The following is a 24,462-nucleotide window of genomic DNA, read 5'->3' on the forward strand; positions in this document are numbered from 1 at the left end:
CCACCACACTATCATGTATCCCTCCATGAGCTAATACACAATCACCTCCTTTGAGAGTATGACCACGCATTAGACCATGAGACATCCCAATCAGCATACGAGACCGAAATTTCTCAAACCCAATCAAGCGTGTCACTTTGGCGATCACTACTCAATTAAATCCTTAAAACACTCTCATACCAAGGATATAAACTTTACTTCTCACATATACCATATACATGTGATTTTAACTTTAGTGATAATGGCAGTAAATCACTAAAGTCTCATATCATGTTAATTACATTGATTTATTCATTAATAAAAATTAATCATACATATATATATAGCGAACTTGAAAAACAGATTCCAATGAGATCACTAATCACAGCAACACAAGAAACTTCTCATAATAGAGAATAAAGTATCTCTTGTGCACCCCGATTATAGATTACCAGAACAACATAAAAAAAATGTTGATCAAGAAGATTTCTCACAAATTAACATTATAGTAATACAGGGTACACCAAATCGACAAGCCTGACAGCTGATCCATTATCACTCATGAATTTCATAAGGCAAAAAATGACTCCAAGGCCAACAACTGATTTATTAGCCAATTTTTTTTTTTAAAATAACAAATTATCATTGTAATCAACCAGTATAGTCAAACCAGAGAACCAAATATCTAAACTTTAATAGTAGATACTATTCCTCTATGTAAATGTTGTCATACTCCTAAACAATAAAAAATATTCAACTTAATGGACATTAACCAGTGACCAGATGAGTTTAGGTACAATATGCAATGACATAACTGACATACATTACCTACATTCAGCAGATGTGTTAATTAGTACAATCAGTTTGGTCACAGATTCTTAAGACGTCCATTATTCAAAGGTTACCGGCATGTAAAGGAGTATGCATGAGCAATAAAAGTTGTATAACCTTTTACTATTTCTCATCACATCGATACATAATTCAATTACTATCTCATAATAGTTGTATCCCATTAAGCCAGCTTCAGTTCATACTAAAGTTTAATTTTTATTAATGAATCACACCATAATTATGTTTATGTGATAACATACCTGTAACCCAACATTTGTATTTCCAAAATCACAGAAAATACTATGTATTTTAAGATCCATAAAATCAAATATATAAAATAAATACACCACAATATAGAGAATTAACATACGATTCCACTCCAATTTACCAACTGCTTCCAGTCATGAACACCAAATGACATCTCAAGAACCCACCCTTTCCCTACACACAACGCAGAGCAAGGGACACCAATTTGTAGCAACATTCAGCTTCTGATGTGATTCGATCTGACTTCCACGTTACAGTCCCTCACTTCCTCACCTGGTGTTGCTTTCATTGGTGACTCCTGTAATCAAATAGGCGAAGAAGTTGATCAAGCTAAGCATGGAAAGCAACAAGTAGAACAGGTTCAAATGGTTCCGGTTAATGTTGTTCCCGGCCAACCAGCCTCCACTCCTCGTTATCCCATTCGTCACACCATTCACGATCTTCACCATTATCGTGCTGAAGAAGTATCCGAGTGCCATGGAGCTCCAGAAGAAGCAAGTTGAGACCGATTTGAGCTCCTTCGGCGCTTCAGAGTAGAAGAACTCGAGGAGCCCCACATATGTGAACAAGTCCGCAATCCCGAAAATGAAGTACTGGAAGGACAGCCAGAACACGCTGATTGGGAGAGGTTGGAGCACAGGCATCGCATCGAGCATGTGGCGGTTCCTTGCCACAGCTTTTCGCTTGACCTCAACAGCCGCAGCCACTGCCATCGAGATAGAGGACAGGACCAGACCAACCCCAATGCGCTGCAGGTGCGTGATGCCAGCAGGGTGGCCTGTGAGCTTGCGCACAAAGGGTACAAAGACCTGGTCATAGACTGGGATGATGACAATCAAGAAGGCGAATGGGATGATGGGCAGGGAGGCTGGTGGAATGTGGAAGGAGCTAGTGATGCTTGTGTCCATGGTTTGGCCTTGTTGGATGGAGAAGGTTTGAAGCTGAGCAAGGCATAGAGTCATGATGATGGTGCAACAGAAGATAGGGACCATGCCTAATATGATTTTGGCATTCTCCACTTGTGTGACCCGGCACAACGCCCATCGATTTGGCCCTTTCGCACCTCCATATTGCTCCGGAGAAGCTGTCTGCATGGCTGCTTTGTCAAGAAACCTAACAAGCAATAAGAGGAGGACCATCGAAGTAATTTAGATGTGATTTTTGCTCAATTTTGGGTTGTCATTACTTCTGATTTTTCATATGATTTCAGCATATTTTTTGAATCAGAACAGTCGAACCAGTATGCTTATTATTTTTGCAATTAGCGAGTCTAATATAATATTGCTGATCCTTGCTAAAGGTGGGATCAACCTGAAACTTTCAGTGTGAGGTAAAAATTCTGCTTCCAACGCTGCTTCTCCGTCTTTATCAAGTTCATAAAGCTCTTTCGGGTCCTTAGGAAGTTGAAGATCTCGTTTGCTGATTGCAGCTACATATACCTGCACAAAAGAACAAGATCGAGATAAAACAATAATTGGAGCAGTGAAATACACATATGAAAGAAGATGATGAGTTCATACCTGAATGATTTCAATGATGGCATTCGATTTCTGAACTAGCTGAATACGGTACAGTGGCAATCCCACGGCGAAGATGATTATTGCCAAGATCATGGCAAAGGTAGACAAGCCAAACCCCCAGTCCCATCCTTTGTTAACTTGGATCCAGACAACCACTGACAGGCTCGCCACCGCCCCGGTGCATACAGACAGCAAGATGCAGTTAAAGAAGCTCGACATCTGCCTCGCCTCCCGTGGATTTCTTTCATCAAACTGGTCAGCACCATGGGCTGGCAGGGAGGCCTTCATGCCCGCGCTGCCGGTTGCCAACAAGTATAGGCTGAGGAATAGGAGAGCAGCATCTCCACCACTGATTTTCTTGCAGTGGGAAGTAAGATAAACGTTGCACGGCGGTGGTCGGAGCTTTGGGTAGTGAGCTTGCACTGTTAGGAGTGCTAGTCCCTGTTTGAGCATTCCTAAGTAGAGTTGAGTTGCTCAAGAGCTTTGATGGATTCATGGACTCATTTATAGTCTATAGAGGGTTTCACTATACTTCACAATTAGAATCAGTTAAAATCTGGAGGAATTAATATGTCAACATGGCCAAAGATTTGAACATGCTGCCAGGGACCAACAAATAGTCTAGGATGGCCCTTTCTTAATGCTAGATAATTTGTTCGAGTCTAAACAAAGTTCAGAGATCACCAGTAACACCAATTGCAAATTCAGTTACTATGTAGTGTTAAACAAACTATTCAGGCAATGTGTACCAGTAATTGGATCGAGGCTGAAATGAGCAGTCTTGAATCTGCCAATGAAAGTGTCGGCGAGAATGGCTGCCAGTATGGAGAGGATGTAACTAGTCCCCATGAAGTTTGTGAGCTGGTTAGCTGCTTCAGCCAGCTCAAAGTGCATCACTCCGTTGAAGTATGTCACCAAGTTGACAGCAAGTGCTACAATCGCCAAGCTCTCAAAACCAAATGCTGCTGCGGAATTGGCATTTTTAAGCCAAAATGAGATAAAAAAAAGTCAATATTGCTTTAGATCATTATGATATTTAGCCAATTCAAATTTCTTCATAAAAAATATTTAAAATATATCTTGAGTTTGAGCCGTTAAATAAAATCGGACCAGCGAATCTATATGTGAATTCAACCATGTGCGAATCAAATATTGGCCAGACGAATAAGATTACATGTGGGTTCAACAAGCGTGAAGCGGTTTCTTTTGTTGTCTTGAACTCATCTATGCAGCCATGTGAACGTGAAAATAAAGATAGTAGAAGGAGACGGAGTCGAAATGGAGGGAAGACCATCATGAAGAGAGAGAGAGAGATTTGTCTAAGTAGAAAATTGTGGGCTTTGTTTGTCCTCTTTCGTTAACTTCTTTTGTTTCTTTCCTTTGCTATTTTCTTCTGTCGTAGCCGACAAAAGGAAAGAACAAGTGAAGCCTCACGTGGTGCATTTAATGAAGAGCTCTTGGAAAAGAAGGAACAAAGAAAGTTGCAACGACACACGACTTGCATAAATGCCTGGGGATGCTCAAATGCAGTCCTCCCCAGGATCTGTGCCATCGGTCCTTTAAGGATGTATGTCATTTTTTTTTTTTTCTTTTTGCAGACCTTTAGGTGATGTTCAAATCAGACAAAAAGGGAATAGTGAGACAAACATGGTGCAGGAACCTCTCGACTATCATTGGTCTAGAAATCGACACGTGAAACTCTGAGAGGTCCTAAATCCCCTGCGCGCAAGACTGCGATTAAAGCAGTGACAATTGAAGCAAAATTAGAACCTACCCAGAATGAGCAAAGAAACTCTCATCCCACCATGCTTTGTGCTTCAAAGCTTTTCTTCCCTTCCAATCCACCTTCCCCTCAACAAATTCAGCCTCAGTCTCCTGGATGACAACGTTTAGTTGGAAAAAAGAACAGATTAACAAAGAAAAAGATGAAACCTACACAAAACTCAGGCAAATAAATCGATGGAGAGAAAAGAGAAATACCATCGATAGGTTCAGTTTTCCTTTATCAGTAAACATAGGAATCAAGAAAGGAAATAGAACAATTCTTGCGGATATATCTAACGAGTTCGAGTGCAGAAACTTAAAGCGGAAGGGTTCCCATTTGAGAAAGATGAAAGAAAATAACTACTTTATAGGCTGTTCATGGAAGTGCTCATTTGTCGGTTGAGGAAAGAGCCAAAGGGTAAAAATGAATCCTCATGCAATAACATTTTGTGACGAAAGATCGAAGGTTCCGACAAAAGTGGGGCATATAATCTTAAATCTAAAGAAAATCAAGTCAAGGGGTAGCGGGCAATTCCATATCTCACTATCAAAGATAAGACTCATTATTCAATTTGTGCATGCCAATGATTCCTTTTGAGCAGATCCTGAGCTTTATGGACATTAATGACTTTTCATATATTCTAAATGAAACACCTCAGTCTTAGCCTAACTCACTCAAGGTATGCATCGTCCACTTTAACCTATCCCATACTAGGTTTAATATTGACTTGTGGAGATATATAGATAAATACTTTTTCCATAAGGTTATTGATCCTTATAATGCATTCTCACCTAAGTACACTTAACATAAAGTTGCGATACTAACTAATGCATGTTATACCTAAAGACATCTAATTTAGTTTCACATACATAAGCCAGGAAAAACTTTTCCTTTGATTAATGCTTTGCTTACTGTATTTCAACTCACTTTATCATTCAAGAAGCTTGTCAAAAGTCACACGTTGTTTAGGCACCTCTTGCCTATAATCATTCCCCTACCTAGTTGTGGTACCTTGTCATCACCAAGAAAGTCTGATGGTACATTTTTTTCATATGAGATTATATTTTTAGTAACCTAAAGAATTAAGTGCAACTTTAGTCGTCTAAGTTTCAATGTTTGCGAGATTTGGTCTCTCTTTCTTTTGCTCTACGCGATCAAGTCCTTTTTGTTATCTTTCTCAAGTTATGCAATTTGTTACTCCAAGTATTATTTTATGATGTCAAGTCTTTAAGTTTCTTAATGTATGCAATCAAATGCTTCGTTTACCCGTTATAGCTAATACTATTAAATTAGGATTTACTTTTTGTCTTCCCAATTTGTCATTTGCTAATCTCGGGCGTGCAATTAGCACCATGTTAGCATCACCACCCATTTTTAATCACATAAGTGATGCCAACTCATTAATCAATGGGAAAATTTCAAATAAGTACCTAAGGTGTCATCGTTTTTTTAAATAATGACCTAAAGTAAACATTGTTTCAAATGAAGTAAAGGATCCTCATTTTCTCAAAAAGAGCTAAAATGGATCTTATTTTAAATAAAGATCTAAAGTGTCACATTAGTCTTAAAAAATAGCGTAACTTTAATAGCTAATCAAGGGAATTTCAGTCATTTACTTTTTAAAAATTTTCATTCCTTTTTTCTTCTTCTATTTTTTTCAAAAAAAGACAAATTGAAAAAGGAAAAAGAAAAGGCTAAAAATTAAAAAAAAAAATTAAAAAAATACAGGCGGGACGGTTAGCCCCAGCCCTTTGGCCTGTTTTTTCCTAATTATTTGTGCTTTCTTTGTTTAATTTTTAACTTTTTTAGTTTCTCCTCGGTGAAGTCATGGATCGTGTTGCGTCCGAAATTTCCTTTTGCTAGCAAAAATGTCAGATGTGACTGTTTGATTGATGAGGCATGAATAGGACTTGTGAGTTATTTTTTATTTTTTTTATTTGGTAAAGATTATTTGTTTTCAATGGAACTTCCAAATTCTGATGAATTTCAAGCTCGCATGCGCTCGCATGCCCCCGCATGCACCGGTGACGCGTAAAACGGAAGTGGGCATGGTGTCCTTTGCCGGCTCGTTATGTTTACATCTATGATTGTTAGGTATTATATATTGAATATATATATATTAAAAGAAAGAGGTGGACAATGAAATAAAAAAAAAAAAAAAAAACTTAAAAATAAAGGAAAGATTTTTGCCTTTATAAGTATCTGTCCGTTCCCTTTGCCAACCCTTCCTTCGTTTCCAGAAGGTTGGCCAACGAATGTTTGTCCCGTCCAATGCAATGAAGGGGCCGCATAGCCCTTTCAAAAAATACTAAACCATTTGACAACTATTTTGAATGAATTTTTAAGTAAAAGCTAACATTGAGAAAATTTAAAGTCCAATGTTAATAGGAATTAGTATTAAACTTTCAGCATTTGATCAAATGTTGAAACTCATTATTTTCTTCCAAAACTATCCTCACCAATTTTTAAAATTTCTAATTTTGTCCCTTGTTATTTTTTTTATTAAAAAAGAACCAAACTTTTCCCCGTTCCAGCGAAGGGTCATAGCTGCCAATGAGCCAACTCTGGCGCCGTTGGCGACCATCAATGGAGATTGCCCGAGGTTAGGCGACCTCCAACAAGGGTCGCGCAACCCTCACGAGGGCCGCCAAGGTCACACAACATTGGGAGACCTAGGCAGCACCCAACCTAGGCAATTGCCACCTGGTCGCTCGACCTTGTGCGCTGCTTAGGTTACGCAACCCTTGGTGAAGGTCGCACAAGGTTGGGTGACCTCGAGTGACCCTCACCGAAGGTCGCCCAACCTCAACCAACCTCAATCAACAACCGCCAACACTAGATCTAGTTTGCCGATGGTCATAGTACTTCGCCCGACCAACTAAGGGTTTGATCATTTTTCCCCTGAAATTATATATATAATATTATTGTCAAAATTTATACTTAGAAAGTTGCATACATTATATTTTCAATTTTAAACATTTTTTTAAAAAAGAACTAATATTCAATAACCAAAGAGCTTTTTTAATTTGTTTTCTACTAAACAACATTTATCTTAAATTTTTTTTTCAAAGCGTAGTTTACCAAATGGTCTTTATATTTGCCCAAAGTACTTTAAGCTAAATTGTTTTGCATTTCCTCAATAGGTTTTAAAATACCGAACCAAATGCATCCAAAAAGGGTGAGAAAAATATACAAGATTTTGTGTTCTAAATTTTTAGGCTTTGTTTATTTCATGAAAAATGAATTTTAGAAGCTATTTTCTAAAAATGATTGCTTATATTGCTTAAAATAACTAGTCGATGAAAATTATTTTTGTTATTGATTAGATATCTTCTTGAACAATGAGAACATTTTTTGTTTATTCAATTTTATAAGTGATATAAGTGATGATTTCTAGGAAAATATTTTTTAAATTATTATTTTTTACAAAATAAATAGAATATTAGTCTTTAAAAAAAATCAATCTTCTTGAGCACCCGTGATTAAAAAAAAAAAAATAGTGTAATTAAAGAGACAACGGATCAAATGGTACGACCATGGAAGGCGATTTTCTCCCTTGGAACTTAGGAAAAGTAGGAGTAGAATGATGACATTACGAAATGAACTCCTCACAACTGTGACTGTGACAGAAAGTACAGTGTTGACGTCAGAGCACACGACCATGGAAGGTCACGTATGCTCTCACGTTCCTCAACGTGAGATCACACGTGACCTAATGGAAATGAGGCAGATGTCCCGTAGATTAAGTGAGTCCTCATTAGATTAAAGCTTAATTTAAGGTTAGTTCAGTTTCAACTTGGAATTAGGTTTTTACGCTCCATTCATTTCACAAAAAATTTAGTGTTTCTAAAAAATATTTTCCAAAAAAATAGCTATTTTTTCGATATTCAATAAAAACTTGAAAATAAAGTGAAAAATATTTTCCACTCTTTGATATGACAAATCTTTTTCTCCATTCACTCATTTTAATAAAATTTTATTATTTTATTTTTAAAACCAATCATAAAATTATATGTTTCTTTTTATTTTCCTTTTCTTTCTTTTTTTTTCTTCTTTTTCTCGGCCCAATCACCACCATGAGGACATCTAGTGACCAATGCCAAGCGAGGCTCAAGCCTCGCCACAAGTCAATAAAGCTCCAGCTCACCAAATACTAATGACGCCAAGCTTGCTTTAATGCTAACGAGTTGGGTAAGGCTTGAGCCCCACTCGAGGTGGCTAGAGCTTTGCTAACCTCTGGTGACCTCAGGCAAGGCTCGAGCCTTGCCTAGTTCATCACTCTAGCGAGGCTAGCTCACCCAATGACCATGAGCAAGCTTAGGCCTCATTGGATTATGGCAAGGCTTAAGCTCACCTGTGGTTGGTCACTAGCTGTTGACAACCGACCGAGGAAGAAGAATATGAAGAAGAAAGAAAAAGAAAGTTAAATTAAAAGAAAAATTTGTGTTTTGTGAAAAAAAAAAAAGTGAAAAAAGATATGGAACTGTTTTATCTAACTTGAAAAGTGAAAAACATTTTCCCTTTTTTATAAGCTTTTTCCCATTGTTAGTTCATTTTCATTGAAATAAATACCAAAAAAAATTGGAAAATATTTTCCTGGTTCGTGCTCCATTCATTTTCGCAAAAAATGTGATATTTTTAGAAAATATTTTCCAAGAAAATATAATTTATTTTCGATGTGCAACTGAAACCTAAATATAAAGCAGAAAATATTTTCTATTGTTTTTGGTAGGAAATTTTTTTCCTCCATTCACTCTTTTCCAATAATTTTTTATTATTTATTTTTTAAATTGATTTTTTAATTTTTTTTTATTTTTGAATTTTATTTTTAAATGTATTTATTTTCTATTTCTCTTTTCTTTTTTTCTTTTTCTTTTAAGCGGGTTTAAGCCTCACCATAATCGACAAGGCTTTAAGCTCACTCAAGGTCGTCAAGCAAGCTTGGGCCTTACTAGATTCAATGAGCTAGGTAGGGCTCGAGCCTTGCCTAAAGTTGCCAGGGATTCGTCAACCTTGCTCGAGGTCACTAGAGGTTAGCAAACCTTTGGCAACCTCGAGCAGGGCTCAAGCCCTGCCCAGTTCACCAAATTTAGTGAGGCCCGAGCGTGCCTGATCGCCTTAAGTGAGCTCGGGCAAGGTGAGATGGAGTCTCACCACAAGCCAACGAGCCAAAGAAAAAGAAGAAACAAAGAATGAAAAGAAAAAGAAAAAATAATTTTAAAATGGATTTTTTAAATAAATTAAAATAAAAGGAAAAAATATTTGGTGAAAGAAAGTGAGATAGAAGAAGATATGGAAAAGTTTTCCTCTATTTCAAAAGCGAAATATATTTTTCTTATTTTAAAAGATATTTTTCCATTAATGAAAAATGGTTTGCCATAGAAAATGCCAATTTTCTTGGCCCTCTCTCGTCTACTGATGATCCAATGAAAATGGCCTTGTCGCTCCAAGACCCACATCATACGGGTGTGCAAAAGCGCATTTTCGCATGCGTCAACAATTTTTAATAATGTTTTATTTATTTTTTGATTTTTTTATTAATTTATTCTTTTCTCTGTTTTTTTTTTTCTTTTCTTCCTTCTTTTCTTTTTTTCTCTTGCAAGGCTAGCCTCACCCACAGCCCTAGACCTTCACAAGGCGCCTCATGATCCTCCCCCCAATCCTTAGGCCCAATCAAGCCTTTCGACCTTGATCTAAGGCAATCGTGCCTCACAAAGGCCTAGGGGCCAAGCAAGTGAAGCGACCATGGCCTTGCTAGCTGTGGGCAAGGCCACATTTGCTCGTGGCCGATAAGGCCATGGCAAGGTTGGCCTTGCCCACAGCCCTCGCTGATATTGTCGGGCAAAAACAAAAGTAGGAAGAAAAGAAGAAGGAAGAAGGAAAATAAAAGAAAATATTAAAAACTTAATAAAAGATTCGAAAAGACATAAAAATTTATTAGGCAATTGTTAACATTATTGTCGGTTGGACGATCAACATCTACGTTAGCACCAATTAGCCAAAATCGGTTGGAAGAAATAAATTGACACAAATGCAAATGATTTAAAATAAATTGATAAAAAAAAAAAAAAAATAGGTACAAGTGCAATAAATCAAAGACTTTTTTGGAAATTTTGTCAATCTTCTCTTTGGGCAAAAGGATGCTAAGACATAATGCAAGTCAAGTAGATAGACGACATGCTAAGACATAATGCAAGTTGAGCAAATAGACGACGATCAAAATGGAAATGCGAAATATTAGGCCATGCATTATAATCATTCTATTTATGGTCAAAATTATTTTTCTGTTCTCAAGAATTGATTTAGAAAGAAATCATTTAGTAACGCAATTTTATTTTCTATTTCCAAAACAAATTTTTAATTCAACAATAAGTTCAAAATAAAACTGAAAAATAAAAATTTTCCATTTCTCTATTTTTCTAATGAGAAAATTCTATTCTACTAGAAATAGAGAAAATTATATTCTCATTGCTTTCTCTTGTTAATAGCCGACCATCCAATCGCTACCACCCACCGTTTGCCACCGCTATTTGCTGACCACAAACACAAGTCACCCAAGAAAGAGAAATTGTGTCATCAAACGAATTTATATTCCAGAAACGAAAAATTTCCATTATTATTCAACAAATATTTTTTGCTCGGAAACTCATTCGAAAACAAATATATAATATAAATATATTTCTGAAACGAAAAAAAAAAATTAGAACAGAATAGTTATCATTTGTTCTCTTAAATGTCGTGAAATAGAGCGGTTACTCTTAAGGAACTGACTTCCAAATTCAGGCCTTTCAGCTCGTAACAAGTGATACGTCAAGGCGGTAAATGACTCGGTCAAAACAGAGTCAACGAAAGGTGGTTCCACCTACAATTTGACGCCACTACCTTACTTTGATAAATCTATGGCCATTTCCGCCAAGCCCTTGAGGTGGAACCCGGGAAACCCGGGGTGAAACACTGGGGTCGGTTGGAGTCAACCGGGACCTTAAACCCGGTAATGATAACCCACGGAGGTCCTAACAGGGGTTTACCCACCCCACCCCCCAGCTTGACCAAGCTCTACTTCCCTTGTGTTAGCAGGGCGCGCACCTTGGAATGATAGTATCTGGGTAGACCTGAACAAGTCTTTTAAAGGCTCCCGCCAAGCCCATAAGACAAAACCCGAGAAAACCCAGGGGTGAAACACTGGGGGTCGGTTGGAGTCAACCGGGGACCTTAACCCGGTAATGATAACCTGCGGGGGTCCTAACAGGGGTTTACCCACCCCACCCCCGGCTTGACCAAGCTCTACTTCCCTGCGTTGGCAGGGTGCGCATCTTGGAATGATAGCAGCTGGGTAAACCCCTGGCCATTTAAGTCCCCGGATGTGGTACTAGGATCACGGATGGATTAGCTGTTTGGACCTACCTATATCCAGTCATAACATAGTAATGCAGACATGCATATAAAGTCTCATAAGTTCATATCATGCTACCAAAGAGCGAAACACATATATATACCCAAAATTTACCCACACAAGGACAGTGATCCAATCAAAAGCAAGCCAGAGGAATTCGACTTGGCTACAACCCATAAAAGAATGGAGAAAAACTAGATTACTGATGCTTCTTGATTACCAATGGGGGTATTTTACAGGGGGGAAAAAATTGACCACCAGACTCGAGTATCTCGCGCTACAGCACGAGCAAACCACCAAAATTTTACCTACAATAGGATATTCTGAACCAGAGCTTCATTCCCTTCACAGGCCATAGCATCTGCATCTGTGATTCTGGAATAAATCCCAACCAGACGGACCGCCAGTCTTGTCTGGTCAAGCATCCGCAATGGGGAACCGATGTTCAGGCCACTTGGGATATGCACGTTTATACAAACTCATGCATACGGTGTCGTGTTGCTGAAGAATTCCATTTAAAATACACTTCATTGCCCCTGAGTAGAAAACAGGAGAGCAGGGTTAGCTCTTAGCACCAAGAGTCAAGATACAAAGAGTAGATTCCATTCAAAAGATAATTCTCAATTAGACGAGAAAGGATTCAAAAACATACCATGTGTACCAACAGGCTCCTTAACACGACCACGCCGGCCGCATTTTGTCCAAACTTCCACAGGCTGCAACCAATAAATTGAATCGTTCAAAGACCACGAGGATTAAATCCATTGTTGATAAATCAGATACCATGAGAAAACTGAGTGGTTAGACCAGCAGCAAATTCCTAACCTTAAACCATCTCACATCTTCTGGGTTGTGAAACATGTATCTGACTGAAGCTTTTAACTTAGAGACACGTTGAGGGTAACTGCAACACATGAGACACTTCAATAATAGGTATGTTTAATGTCATTGATGAACTTGCAGGCAAGTTTTAGTTTTAGTCATACAGAATGCAGTGAGCAAAAAATAAGACTAAAGGCATGCGCTGGAAAATAGCCAAAATTTAAATGTTAGAAGAATTAAAAAGGGGAGCACTCCAAAATTGTGAAAGCATCCACCACCGCCGCCACTAGTATACCTCAACCACAGAGAAGTCATCTCTATCTTCAATGGTGAATGCACAGAAGTAAACTTGAAAAACCACCAATAGCACTCAATACAATCTAAACCAAAGTGCTACATGCACCTTTTTTGCCTAAAATTGATGATCTACCTTTTTCATCCTGGAAAGTTTTGGGTGAAAGTTTTTTGTTCATCTAACAATAAACAAGAGAATTTTTTCCTAAGAATACATATAACTCCAACCCACATATCTGACCCCATTATTTGCTTTTCACCTCGATTTTAACCTGATGTACAACAGGCACAGTGCCATAATGTTAAAAGGTCAAGAGTGTGCAAGCGTGTGCACGTCTAACATTATTAGGTGTTCCTGAAGCCATGCTACCATCACCTAAGCCAATCCAGATACCGAGCACCTAAGAACTTCTCATCTAAGTGACTGTATGCTTGTTCATGCTCAAGTTATGTAGCACATGAAATCGATCCCTTGACCACCCCATATTGCATAGTGAACTTTGTAATCACCCCTTGCATATGCATACACACATGCATGCACACAGAGAGCATTGTGATATACAAGTTCCACTCAATCCCTACCCAGTCAAAATGATCCTCTTCAGAATTACTCTGTCAGGATCAACGCTTTTCAAGGAACCCACAGCCACAACAGCTGGTGCAGAACCTTCTTCAGCATGCTTCAAGGCAATCAGAGGGAGAGGAGGGAAAGATATTGGCGCATAGATTGATGCCACAGAAAAACACCCAGCATGGAGAAACCTCTCCATTTTGTGCTTGTCCGAGTTCATATTATCTGTTGAGAAGATTGGTCTGCATAACAATAGAAATTAGCAGGTTAGCTCCAACAAACAATAAACAACAATATAGAGAGATGCTCCAATCAACTACTGTCACAATACCTTGCCACAAACTGACGAAAACCAACATGAAATATTAACTCTTCCTTGGATTTAACAGGAGCACTATATGAGTCATGCTTCTTTATGCTGGATCCACCAAAAACAAGCAATGTCATTGAAAAGAAAAAAAGATGAGATCCCAACAGCATACAGTGAAGAGAGTTATATGAAAGCTATATCTGTAAAAGGAAGAACCTGAAATGGAGAACAGACATCTTGGACTCATGCTGCAAAAGACCACATGATACTATTGGCAATGTCTTCACAAGGTCACACAATCCAGTAGCAACACCCGTAGGTACTTCCCTAACATGAAGTCTAACATAGGTGCCAGCTGGTACACAGTCATCCCGGTCAGCTTGCTCCACATCCAATGCGTTTGCAAGAACATGCTTTTGTGTCCTTTTAAAATTATCAAAGGCAAATATTCTGGCATATTCCGGTGGTAGTGATTCCTGATATTAATTTCAAGAAAAATGTAATGTAATTTCAACCATTATAAGCCCTATAAAATCCTGCAAGAAAACAGCGATATCACTTACCTTGGGGTCCCATGAGGAGGTCCTAAAGGACTTCAATCCTCTATACTTCGCAAAACGCCTCCTAGCAGGAACATCTAGCGGAGTGTCTACCTCATCTGGGAATTCTGAAATGCAAAACCAAACATGAATCACAAGCCTACTCATCGGTAAAGTGTAGTTAAATCAACTCTACTAAGGCAGCAGCTCCACAAAATCCAAATTCAGGTTAAAGTAAAGGACACTTCATACATAGCCACTTCACGCAGAAAACCCCCTATGAGCAGGAAAATCTACTTTTTTCCCTTCTGATGAAATTCTCTCCCAAACAATAAATATTTCCAGCAAGAAAGGCATTGTACTGGAAAAGAAATTAAAGTAGTATAACTCAACATCTTGGAAATTCAATCATAAAATATCAATTCGTGTTGAGGATCCTTTTGTCATGGATAATCAGTGAGCACTGGATTTAGAGTGAAATCTTTCTGATGTTAATATCAATCATCAACTAAAATGTACCAAAGTCAAACAAGATTGAAGAATAGAGTAGATCAAGGTACCCTCATCTTCAGCATGTGCTTCTTTAATTTTTTTAAGCTCATCTTTTATTTGTTCTTTTGTCAAGTTATCGCCATCCTGCAAGACAGAACAGAGTATATCACAAGTCAAGCATGACTAAAAGATCCAGAAAGTATCCCTTAACAAAATCATCATCAGATACGGCAGTAAAAAGCCATATTAGATAGCCACATAAAATTTGAAGCAAGCATTAATTAGAGAGCAATCCCAAAGAGTTACTATGCACAAAGCTAGATTTTACTCAAAAAGAAGCTTTAAGAGTGTAGTTGTTTGATCACAACATCTTATCAGACACAGGAAACCACCAAGTTTGCGCATCGCTACAATCAAGTTTATGTTATCAAATCCCACAAGTCATGTCTCTCCGTATACAAAACTTACCATTATCATGGAATCAACCTCAGTTTCCTCCTCAGAATCTCTCAAGTTTAATGAAGCTTGATCATCATCAGAATATAAACCATTATGGCCTTCTCGAGAAGCAATGCCATTTTCCTCCTCATCCAAAACCATGCCATTGTCATCATCACCATCACCATCACTTTCTGAATCCTCCACATCCGAATCATCCACAATCCAAGCAGCCTGTGAATTGAAATTACTTCAGAGTCCATGAAAATCACATAGAATTCAACCATCATTTGATAAAGAAGTACGTCAGCATGAAAATTTGAAAAAGATGGTAAATCTATGATAATCTTCTAGAAAAACTGAGTGGATACGTCGGATGACCTGATACTCAGAGGTGCCTCGAGGAAGTGACCTTTTCTTAAGTTTCTTTTGTTCATGAGCTCTCTCCGCCTCAGCCATTTCTTCCTCCGTTGGCCAGGTCTGCAATTAAGGAAGAACAAAGTGAATAAAATAGCTCAAACTTCCAGTAGAAACATGGTCCCCAATGAAAGCAATAAAGAACAGCAGAATATCAAGAATGGAAGTCAACCAGGTTCACCGCAGAACTGTTATGTAAATAATCAACAGAAGCCATAGGGATGGTCCTTCAACAAAGGTCAAATCAACAAATCAACAGGAAAAGGTGCAAATTCAACAGATCTTGTCCTGCTAATGCACTTCAATTCCTTTCCACACATTTCCTCTCATATACTTACAAAATATCCTCCACTTCACATTAATAAAAGGCATGCTAGGGAAAATCAGTAGCATATAACTGAGCAAAATACAATTGTAATGAACAAAGTACTATTCGGAAATGAGAGGCGGTAGGCCAACAGCTCATATCTCCGAGGGGGATATTTTCTATACCTAACAAATCAACCAATAGATTTTCATGCCAGGATAATACCTGATTAAAATGATCTAGTACCAAAGCAAATTAATTAATGACAGACCAGAAATAAGTCAGCTTTAAAACACAAGGTAGACAAGTAACTGTGATGGACCACAGAAAAGAAAATTGAGAATTTGCTTTAATCACCTGTTCTCCAGCAAGAGGATCTGGAACGTTCTCAACAAGCAATGCCTCCTGCTTCATGGGGTTTGGATCCAGAGATTTGATGACCTAACATAAAATAATTCCCCAAGGTTGCAATTGTTTAATGCCGACACACAATACTCAAGTGGAACCTACAAGTACAGCAGAATAACAACACCTAAATGGATGAAATGCTCTTCCTAGACATAATTGTAATAGATGAGTGGAAGCACTAAATGAACACACTGTTCATTGTGAAGATCATGGGTTCACATTAACACCTAATGTTAGTAGTCTTTAATTTATCATTACGGTCTTAAAAGCTAAACCTATATCACTGAGTGCATCAGATTTCAACAAGTTCCATGTCTGGCCAAATAATTTCAATAAGGTTCAAATAAGTAATGCATATGATCACCAAATTGAAAAATTGAAACTTGTCCAAAAGATGCCAAATCAACAATGATCATTGAGAATACAAGTCTTGATCCCCTAAAAAAATCAGAATCAAGTAAAGTGGACAAACTAACTTATATCCTCCTGTCACAACATGTAGAAGTCTATACCTCAACTTCATGCACTTCGTCAAAATCCATGGCACCATGATCTTTTCTTACATTTAAAGGAAGTGGATCCTTTATAACTTCAATTTTGGTCAATTGGAAGTCTCCAACACCAGAAACATGGACCTGTTGAATATGACTATGAGCTACTATCAACATATCCAGCAACTGTATTAAGACAATGGCTTAAGCATTTACCAACTGGTTCACTGAGAGAGAGTGAGCACGGAGATAACCAGTGAGCAAAAGAGTGCTTTTTCCAGGATTTTGATCATCATTTACTATATCCACCTATAAAGCATAGAATAACATCATTACTCTCTGTCGAGAGGGCTTCAGAATAGTCCAGAACCAACGTTAATAAATTGAACTAAGAAAACTTAAGCTTTGCTTTCTGTTTTCTTTGAAATCCATTCATATCAATTTCAGAAGAGCTCCAACAAAATCTGAACTTTTCCAAATTGACTTTCATATCCAAGGAATATTGTTACACTTTTCCAATTAATATATATATTCTAGCCGCTTGAGAAGATACAAACATGTCAAAGCCCGTAATTGCACATCACACAATTCCCCCATAACATTTTACTTATGTGAATCCTTGCAACTCCAACTCGCTCAGTTGCAGCTCTTTTGAAAGTGGCCACCCAACAGAAACCACTTTAACTGTTCATCTAGACAGAAAGGGCACTGCTTCTAGCTAGAATTTGCCAAGTGTTTAATAATTGGAGAAGCAATTACCTTTTGAGCCATTAGATAAGGCCGTTGATTGCGCCAATGAGGGGCACTAACCCTTTGCCCCTTGAAAAGCCACATGAACTGCAACCGATGAAAAATTGAGAATAGAACAAATCACAGTTATATTGCAGAAATAATCCATGGTCATTCAGTTTTTGCTGATATAAGATTACTACAAGAGAAATGCTGGATCTAACGTACTTAAGGTCCGTAAACTTTACCTTATGCAATTCATCCTTGGTATCTGCCAAGTAAAATCTACAATCTTCAGGAAATTCAGGCGTAAGGCTAGATATACACATCTTCTTAAATTCTTGCCGTTTCTTCATATCTAAAGGTAGATCCTGCACAGGTTCATTTAAATTCTCACACACAGTATTTTAGAAAGTCATTTGCCAACTCCTGATTCTTTGAAAATATTCAATACACGAAGTCAAACACCTTACTCGCATAAAAACAACAGTGCTGGGTAAACCAATAGACCTAAACACTGAGAGACATTGGTTTCCAAAGGAGTCAATGTAGTACGAGCTAGTGTCTTCACATAATGAACTTGCTGATGCCACAAAACCAATCAGATCTGCCACCTACAAGCAGGTGATAATGCATAAGAGAAACCTCAAACCACAGGATCAGAACAGCAGTTAGAAACAAAGTATACCAAAGTTACCTTAGCCATTTCCATACAGGCCGTGAGATCCCCATGCGGTGCTTTCAGTACCTAGAGTGGCAGGAATCAGTTATGCCTAAGCAAACAGATCAGACACTATGAGAGAGAGAGAGAGAGAGATTTCTTTTCTCATCATCCCAAGTGAAACCATGCATGTGGGAGTCATGTCAACAGAAAGCCTATGGATCCCATTACTGTAGGAATGTAAGACATGTGATTTAGTAAAGTTGACATGAATTGGCGATGAGCATGCAAGTACTGCATACCAAACACCCCGCATGATGAATATTAATACACAGTTTGCACCGTGCATCCAGAGAGTGTTATGCACACTATAACTAACAACGAGTCCAAAGCTGTGAGCTTTGTGAGCTTTATTAAGAATAACTACCTACAAAAATCCAACTTCGGAAAGGGAGATCTGAAAAAATTACCCACCGTCACACGCATTTTGTATTCGGGAGATGAAACTGTTGAGGGCACAACGCCTGCATCTTCAGCAGATAATAACCTAAGAAGATCTTTGGCGAGAGAATCCAAATCCGCAGAAGCAGAAAGGCCAAAAAGAACCTACCATCACACACAGTTACTGCTAAGAAAGATTCAATTGCATACAATTGCAAAAGATACCCCAATTAATCACACAGCAATTTTTTTGTTGAGAAAACTCACGATAACACGGGGAGGACTCGACGATCCGCTCATAGCCCTTCTCTCTTTTAAAAGAGCCGCCCGTTTCTGCTCCCTCACCTGCAAAACAACACCAATACTCATAAGACTACAAGCAAAAGTATATCACACCACCTTACGATTCCAAACGGACCGAGCATCAATCACCATTTATTGTGCTGAATTCTAGCAGCTCGCGCGCCCTTGCCGACATTGCCATCAGACTTTGCGATCCTTCCCTTGTCTGAAACACAATGAACACACTTGTCAACAACCTCAAGCCTTAACTATCCCGACAACGCCCATTCACTCAGCCAGAAAAAACAACCCTCGCCCACACAAACGAACGGGAACCCGCCACCGAATTCAAACTCCACCGCCCGAAACAGCGGCGACCAAACTCTTAAGCCGCGTTTTCGACGTCAAGAAGCGAAACAGTAACGCTGCAAAACTGGGGCGGCAGCGGCGACTGACCTTTGAGAGACGTTCTGTGGATGTTCCGCGAGGACTTGGAGGAGAACCGAGTCTTGTGGGCTTTGTTCGCTTGAACTCTACCCATGACTCGAAAATCTTTTCTGCAACTTCAACGGAGCATAAACCTCTCAGCAAACCTTCATTCCCCCACGAAACTCCTCCGGGAGCTGTTCCAGTACGACCACGTAGCCTCGTCCTAGTTTTCCGCCGATGACCGGACCGGACCGGCGACGGCGACGGCGACGGCCGGTGGCTGAGCAGGCGTTGGCAGCGTTATGGCCGGACGGGGAGGGAGGGAAGGTGGGAGAGAGAGAGAGAGAGAGAACTTGAGAGGGGGGAATACGAGAATGTAGGGTTTTGGTGTCGAAGCATATTTTGGGCTTTTTAAGGTGTTGGGCTTTCCATGGGCCGACAAGAATTTGGGCTCGGTGCTTTAAACCTACGAAAGAAGTAAACCAAAAAAAAAAATTGATTAATACCACGAAGAAAAGTTGATATATTTGTAATAAATTCACTTCAAATTAATTTTTTAACCATAAAAAATTCTAAATTAATATACCTGTAACAAAATTGTCTCCCCCCAAGCCTGTTGGCGTTACTTGTACATGTGCAAACATTTCTTTTGGTCTTGTGCCAGAGGCTGAAGACTTTTGGTTAAATTCAAGTAGGTTGTTAGTGATTACTTTCAAATTTTTTTGCAGGGATTATGTACTGGTGTCGTTATTTTACTAACCACGGGAATGAAAATCTTCCATCTCTCAATGTTTAGTGAAGATCTCTTCTTCATATATCTTCTGCCACCTAATATATTCAATATGGGGTAAGTTAATTTCCAATTGGAGTGTGGTGAAGAACTTTTCTCAAATCATCTTACACAATATCATTTAGGCATCGTTCTTTTTACGTGGTAACTTTTAGGCATCATGTGTTGCTACATGTTTGTTTTTTCAAATTTGTCTTCAGATACAAGTAACTCCACTTACTAAGATTAGGTTGGATTTTTCCATAATTGTAAAGAGTTCCTCAAACTGTAAACAGACTTCGAAAGAATTCTGACATGGGCTTTATAAACTATGAGGGACAAAAGACTGTAAACAGGCTTCAAAAGACTATATAGATGGACAAAAGACTGATCATCGAAGATTTGAATAATTTGATAGTCAACAAAATGTCCATGTATATTAATATGCTATACTTTACAAAATATAGAGTTGACAGACAAGTTGTATAATTTAATTTACTGTCTCATCTTTGAACTTTACGGGAAGGTTGCCTATATTTTCTAGGGTTGAAAGTGTTCTGACTATTTTCTATGGGATTTATCTCCTTTCTATTTTCTAATCTTTGTTGAGTGAATAAATAATTTCTTATAGGCTTCTAATATGGAGTTTTAATAAGTTATTTATTGGTGCTAATCATCCTTTTAAGGTTTCACGTGAAAAAGAAACAATTCTTTAGAAACTTTATGACCATCATGCTATTTGGTGCTATCGGTACCTTAGTTTCGTGCACTATTATTTCACTAGGTAAGTCAAAGGATTTTACTTCCATTTTTTGGCTCGCCATGTCAAAGGATAATTGTGTATATTGCTTCTTATATTCTTCAATGCCTTGAAGATCTATTCCACTAATCTTTTTTTCCCAAAAGAAAATCCAAGCAGCATTTTGAACTATTTCTAGGGTTCATTTCTATATGTTTTCTCAGTCTTTAAATTGCATTATAATTTAATGGCTTAGATAAGTCCTTGTTTCACTTTATGTGATGCACTGTCATTTTCTAGTAGAAATTTTGTTGTTGTAGCTAGAAACTAATATTGCAAGGGTCAACATATCTGTATGTTTGAAACCATTTTTTGTGATTAGGACATTGCTTGATGGATTTTTTTAGTATATAATGAATTGATTCCTCCCTTTTATGTAAATGATGTGGTATTTATCAATGAAATTCACTTGTATGTGTATGTAACCATTGAAGAAGTCAATTTGCCTACTCGAAGTACTAAAGATTCTTAAGAACACGTGGATTTGTGTTTGTTGAATTGTGTATTTTACTTCCATCCTCATCATTTGTTTATTTAAGCAATGAAAAACCCTTCTCAAATAAGCACGCAAAAGGAGAAGTTCTTACATAGATAAATTTTCTTGTGAGGTCACATGAGCTATTCTTGCATATTTTTCTTCAGACCTATGCTTGTTTAAGAACAATCTTGCCAACTAATGTACCTTACTTGTGATGATCTCATAACCTTATAAGTTTTCAAAAGATGGATATGAGCAACATATGCAAGTTAATCATCTTGCTCCAGCTTTGCTATCAGTATTGCTTTTGCCATCGCTCCTTTGAGGCTCTCCAAGCAGAATTGTCAATGTAAATTTTGTGGTAAGTTTGTGACCACAATATAATCCACATTCTTCATCTTACTTTTAAAGTATGGACTGTAGCTTATAGGCAAATTACCATAATTGAGTGATGAATTAGATATTTGGTCTCAAAGTATCATATTGTGTGGTTGGATTGAGAATCGTGAGATCCTTCATAATAGTAAACATAGAGCTAAAGTCATCTCGAGGAGTCATACTTATTAGATATTCGATGATGGCTTGAAACTATTCTACAGTAGGGCAGTTAAATAATAGGATTCATTTGATCCTAAGCAGGCAAACTGGCTTTTGATTTCCTTTAGTTAGTACTTTCAATGACGCATTAAGTTGGTGTTGCATTATGTTAATCGGGCTATTCTTGCCTCCATTTGCTAATGGTAGATCGCCGAAAGAATGATATTCTTGTCTTTGGTTCTTGAATGATGGAAATTTTGCTGAAGACTTGTGATGTTCGATGCTCCATTTAAATGTCGTTGGATGGTTGACCTCAATCCATCTAGTTTGTATATTAGGATGAATGTCCATATGCTAATTGTTTACTCTAGTTAGGCTGCAAACCTATCAATGTGACATTTTTACTGCTGTAATGTCCCCAAACTCTCCATTTCTAGCTTTAAACAATTGTTCTTATTCCTTTTCATTTTTCCCCTTAATACATTCCCGTTTGATTTTTTGCTTAGCAATTAGTATATTTTCAATACTTCTTACTAATATATTATAGGTTATGAAGTGATACTTATTATAATGTTGATTACAACTTGTAATTATTACTAATGAGGTGAGGTGGCCTCATTCAAGTTATGTTCAGCAGTGTCCTCCATAAACGATTGCTTGCTGAATTTGGAATAAGTGTATTATGGGGAAAAGTATACTATTAGTGCCATAAGTTGTGTACGATGCTCACTTTAGTGCCAAAAGTTTCTGTTGAATTACTTAAGTGCCAAATCGGAGGAAAAACGATCACTTTGGTACCACCAGCAAGAAATTCCAGTCAAAATGATTACATGGCTTTTATATTTTTTTTTAAAAAATGATAAACCCTTTAAATGACGTCGTTTTGCCGTCATATGCGGATGGCTTAGGAAAAACGACGCCGCATAGCTAATTTGGAATTAAAATTAGGGTTTTCTTTTGTTCATCCTCGCCGACCTAGCTTGCTTGGCCACCATGCTCGACCACCGCCGCTCGGCCACCATTGCTTGGCTAAGAAGTGATGGGAAAATAGGAGGCGAGGGCGGAGGAGGAGGAGGAAGAAGGGAGGTTGAAGGTGCAGAGAGAGAGAGAGAGAGAGAAGACAATGAGTGCGAGCGAAACAAGGAGGGCATAGATGGAGATGGTGGATTGGGCTTTGCTCAGAGAGTCGTTGGTGCTGGTGTTGTTCTTTGGGGAAGAAGATGCTACCGCCATGGCTTCTCTCTCTCTCTCTCTCTCTTGATTTGGGGATTTAGGGTTTCCACTTGGGTTTTAAGACGCCAAACAATGTCGTTTGGTGGTTTACATGCTGATTGTAATTTCCGGCGAGCCACATTAGTGTAAAAAATTAATAAAAAACTGCCACGTCGGATTTCTGGCCAATCGGATCGGCGTTAGCACTGAAATGATCGTTTTTCAAAATTTTTGGCACTTAAGTGATCCGACAGAAATTTTTGATATCAAAATAAGCGCCATACACAACTTATGGCACTGATAATGTACTTCTCCCATGTATTATGTGTATCACCTGGAGTAGTCCAAACTTTCGACAAAAAAAAAAAGGAATAGTCCAAACCAATGTTGTAAGTATCCTGAAATAGTTTTCATTTTGAATACGTAAAAATGAGTATGCTAGTAGACTTTGGATGCATATATGTGGTGTCATGTCTATGTACAATGAGTCAACGATTGACCCAAAGGGGTGGGCGGCATGGCATCCAATCTAAAATAATACAGGGTTAAATTTCACGTCTCAATGCTCATGCAGGTTCTAGGAGTTCACTTTTTGCTGCAACAGATTCTCAGGTTCTAGAGTACTGTGAGTTATTGAAAGCGGATGACTAGCTTGTTTGTGCTTTCATTTCCCAAGACTACCGTCCAACAAACCCTTCTAAAGAAGCACATAATGTTGAAACCTCTTACCGGGTTTGGGAAAAGACATTAGAGATGATTGGCCTTCCTTCAGATTTTGTGGAGAGGCTTATTAGGGGTGATCGGTCTCGGTTTGGTCCGGTTCCAAGGTGAAACCGGAAATCGGACCGAGAATCGGTTTCTAATTTTGAGAACCGTGGACTGGACCGTTTGGTCCTAAGACCAGGAATCGAACCGAACCATCGGTTCCAGTCCGGTCCAACATAATCATCACTTTTTTTTTTCACTAAAGAACGACCATTCACTAAAGAACAATCATGCTCCGGACCGCTCAATCCAATTCGGTTCCCGAGTAATCTAATAAAACTACTCACACATGTTTTCACGTGAAAAATATTCAAACTTCACTTGCATGAATATCAATCACAGTTTATGTGTTTCATGTTTAATTTTAAGCATAAAAGCCATGAACAATGTGATTAAAGGTTGTGCTTCGCTTAGGTCTTATAGACAATCTCTATGAAACTAACAAGTTTTCTCTATAAATAAAAGTAACAACAAGAGCTTTGATGGTCTCTTGGCCACAACCTCAATTGTAATTCC

At 38.2% G+C, this 24,462-nt stretch overlaps 2 protein-coding genes across 3 annotated transcripts; both read right to left on the reverse strand.

The window, feature by feature from the left end:
* Window positions 1-1,346: 1,346 nt before the first annotated feature.
* LOC104446974 (protein NRT1/ PTR FAMILY 4.5) lies at window positions 1,347-4,613 on the reverse strand. Its single transcript, XM_039313676.1, is given in 8 exon segments — window positions 1,347-2,190; window positions 2,389-2,516; window positions 2,598-3,038; window positions 3,347-3,377; window positions 3,379-3,562; window positions 4,372-4,408; window positions 4,410-4,472; window positions 4,578-4,613. Coding segments are annotated over 8 exon segments (1,764 nt in total).
* A 7,191-nt stretch (window positions 4,614-11,804) lies between these two features.
* On the reverse strand, window positions 11,805-19,747 carry LOC104445063 (pre-rRNA-processing protein TSR1 homolog). Of its 2 annotated transcripts, none has more exons than XM_039313016.1 (21): window positions 19,414-19,747; window positions 19,108-19,183; window positions 18,943-19,039; window positions 18,709-18,840; window positions 18,271-18,321; window positions 18,047-18,187; window positions 17,822-17,944; window positions 17,604-17,681; window positions 17,061-17,153; window positions 16,866-16,988; window positions 16,303-16,386; window positions 15,603-15,701; window positions 15,252-15,455; window positions 14,852-14,927; window positions 14,316-14,419; window positions 13,969-14,228; window positions 13,774-13,860; window positions 13,454-13,684; window positions 12,581-12,659; window positions 12,408-12,471; window positions 11,805-12,291 (listed from the first exon to the last, which is right to left on the reverse strand). In XM_039313016.1, the coding sequence occupies exons 1-21, from the start codon at window positions 19,496-19,498 to the stop codon at window positions 12,173-12,175; spliced, it is 2,406 nt and encodes an 801-aa protein (XP_039168950.1). In that variant the 5' UTR covers window positions 19,499-19,747; the 3' UTR covers window positions 11,805-12,172. The 2 variants fall into 2 exon arrangements, with proteins under 2 accessions (XP_039168950.1, XP_010057168.2); XM_010058866.3 differs by having other exon boundaries at window positions 18,943-19,020; window positions 19,414-19,746.
* Window positions 19,748-24,462: the final 4,715 nt, after the last annotated feature.

This window comes from Eucalyptus grandis, chromosome 5, assembly GCF_016545825.1.
Source record: "Eucalyptus grandis isolate ANBG69807.140 chromosome 5, ASM1654582v1, whole genome shotgun sequence".
NCBI lineage: Eukaryota > Viridiplantae > Streptophyta > Magnoliopsida > Myrtales > Myrtaceae > Eucalyptus > Eucalyptus grandis.

What these genes read in the sequence shown, in the direction of transcription:
- LOC104445063 (XM_039313016.1), bottom strand. Translation starts at nt 19,498, where the DNA reads ATGGGTAGAGTTCAAGCGAACAAAGCCCACAAGACTCGGTTCTCCTCC. An exon ending in ATGTCTGTTCTCCATTTCAG is followed by an intron (nt 13,861 to 13,968) that starts GTTCTTCCTTTT and finishes TGGTGGATCCAG; the next exon opens with CATAAAGAAGCATGACTCAT. An exon ending in AAGATGTGAGATGGTTTAAG is followed by an intron (nt 12,472 to 12,580) that starts GTTAGGAATTTG and finishes TATTGGTTGCAG; the next exon opens with CCTGTGGAAGTTTGGACAAA.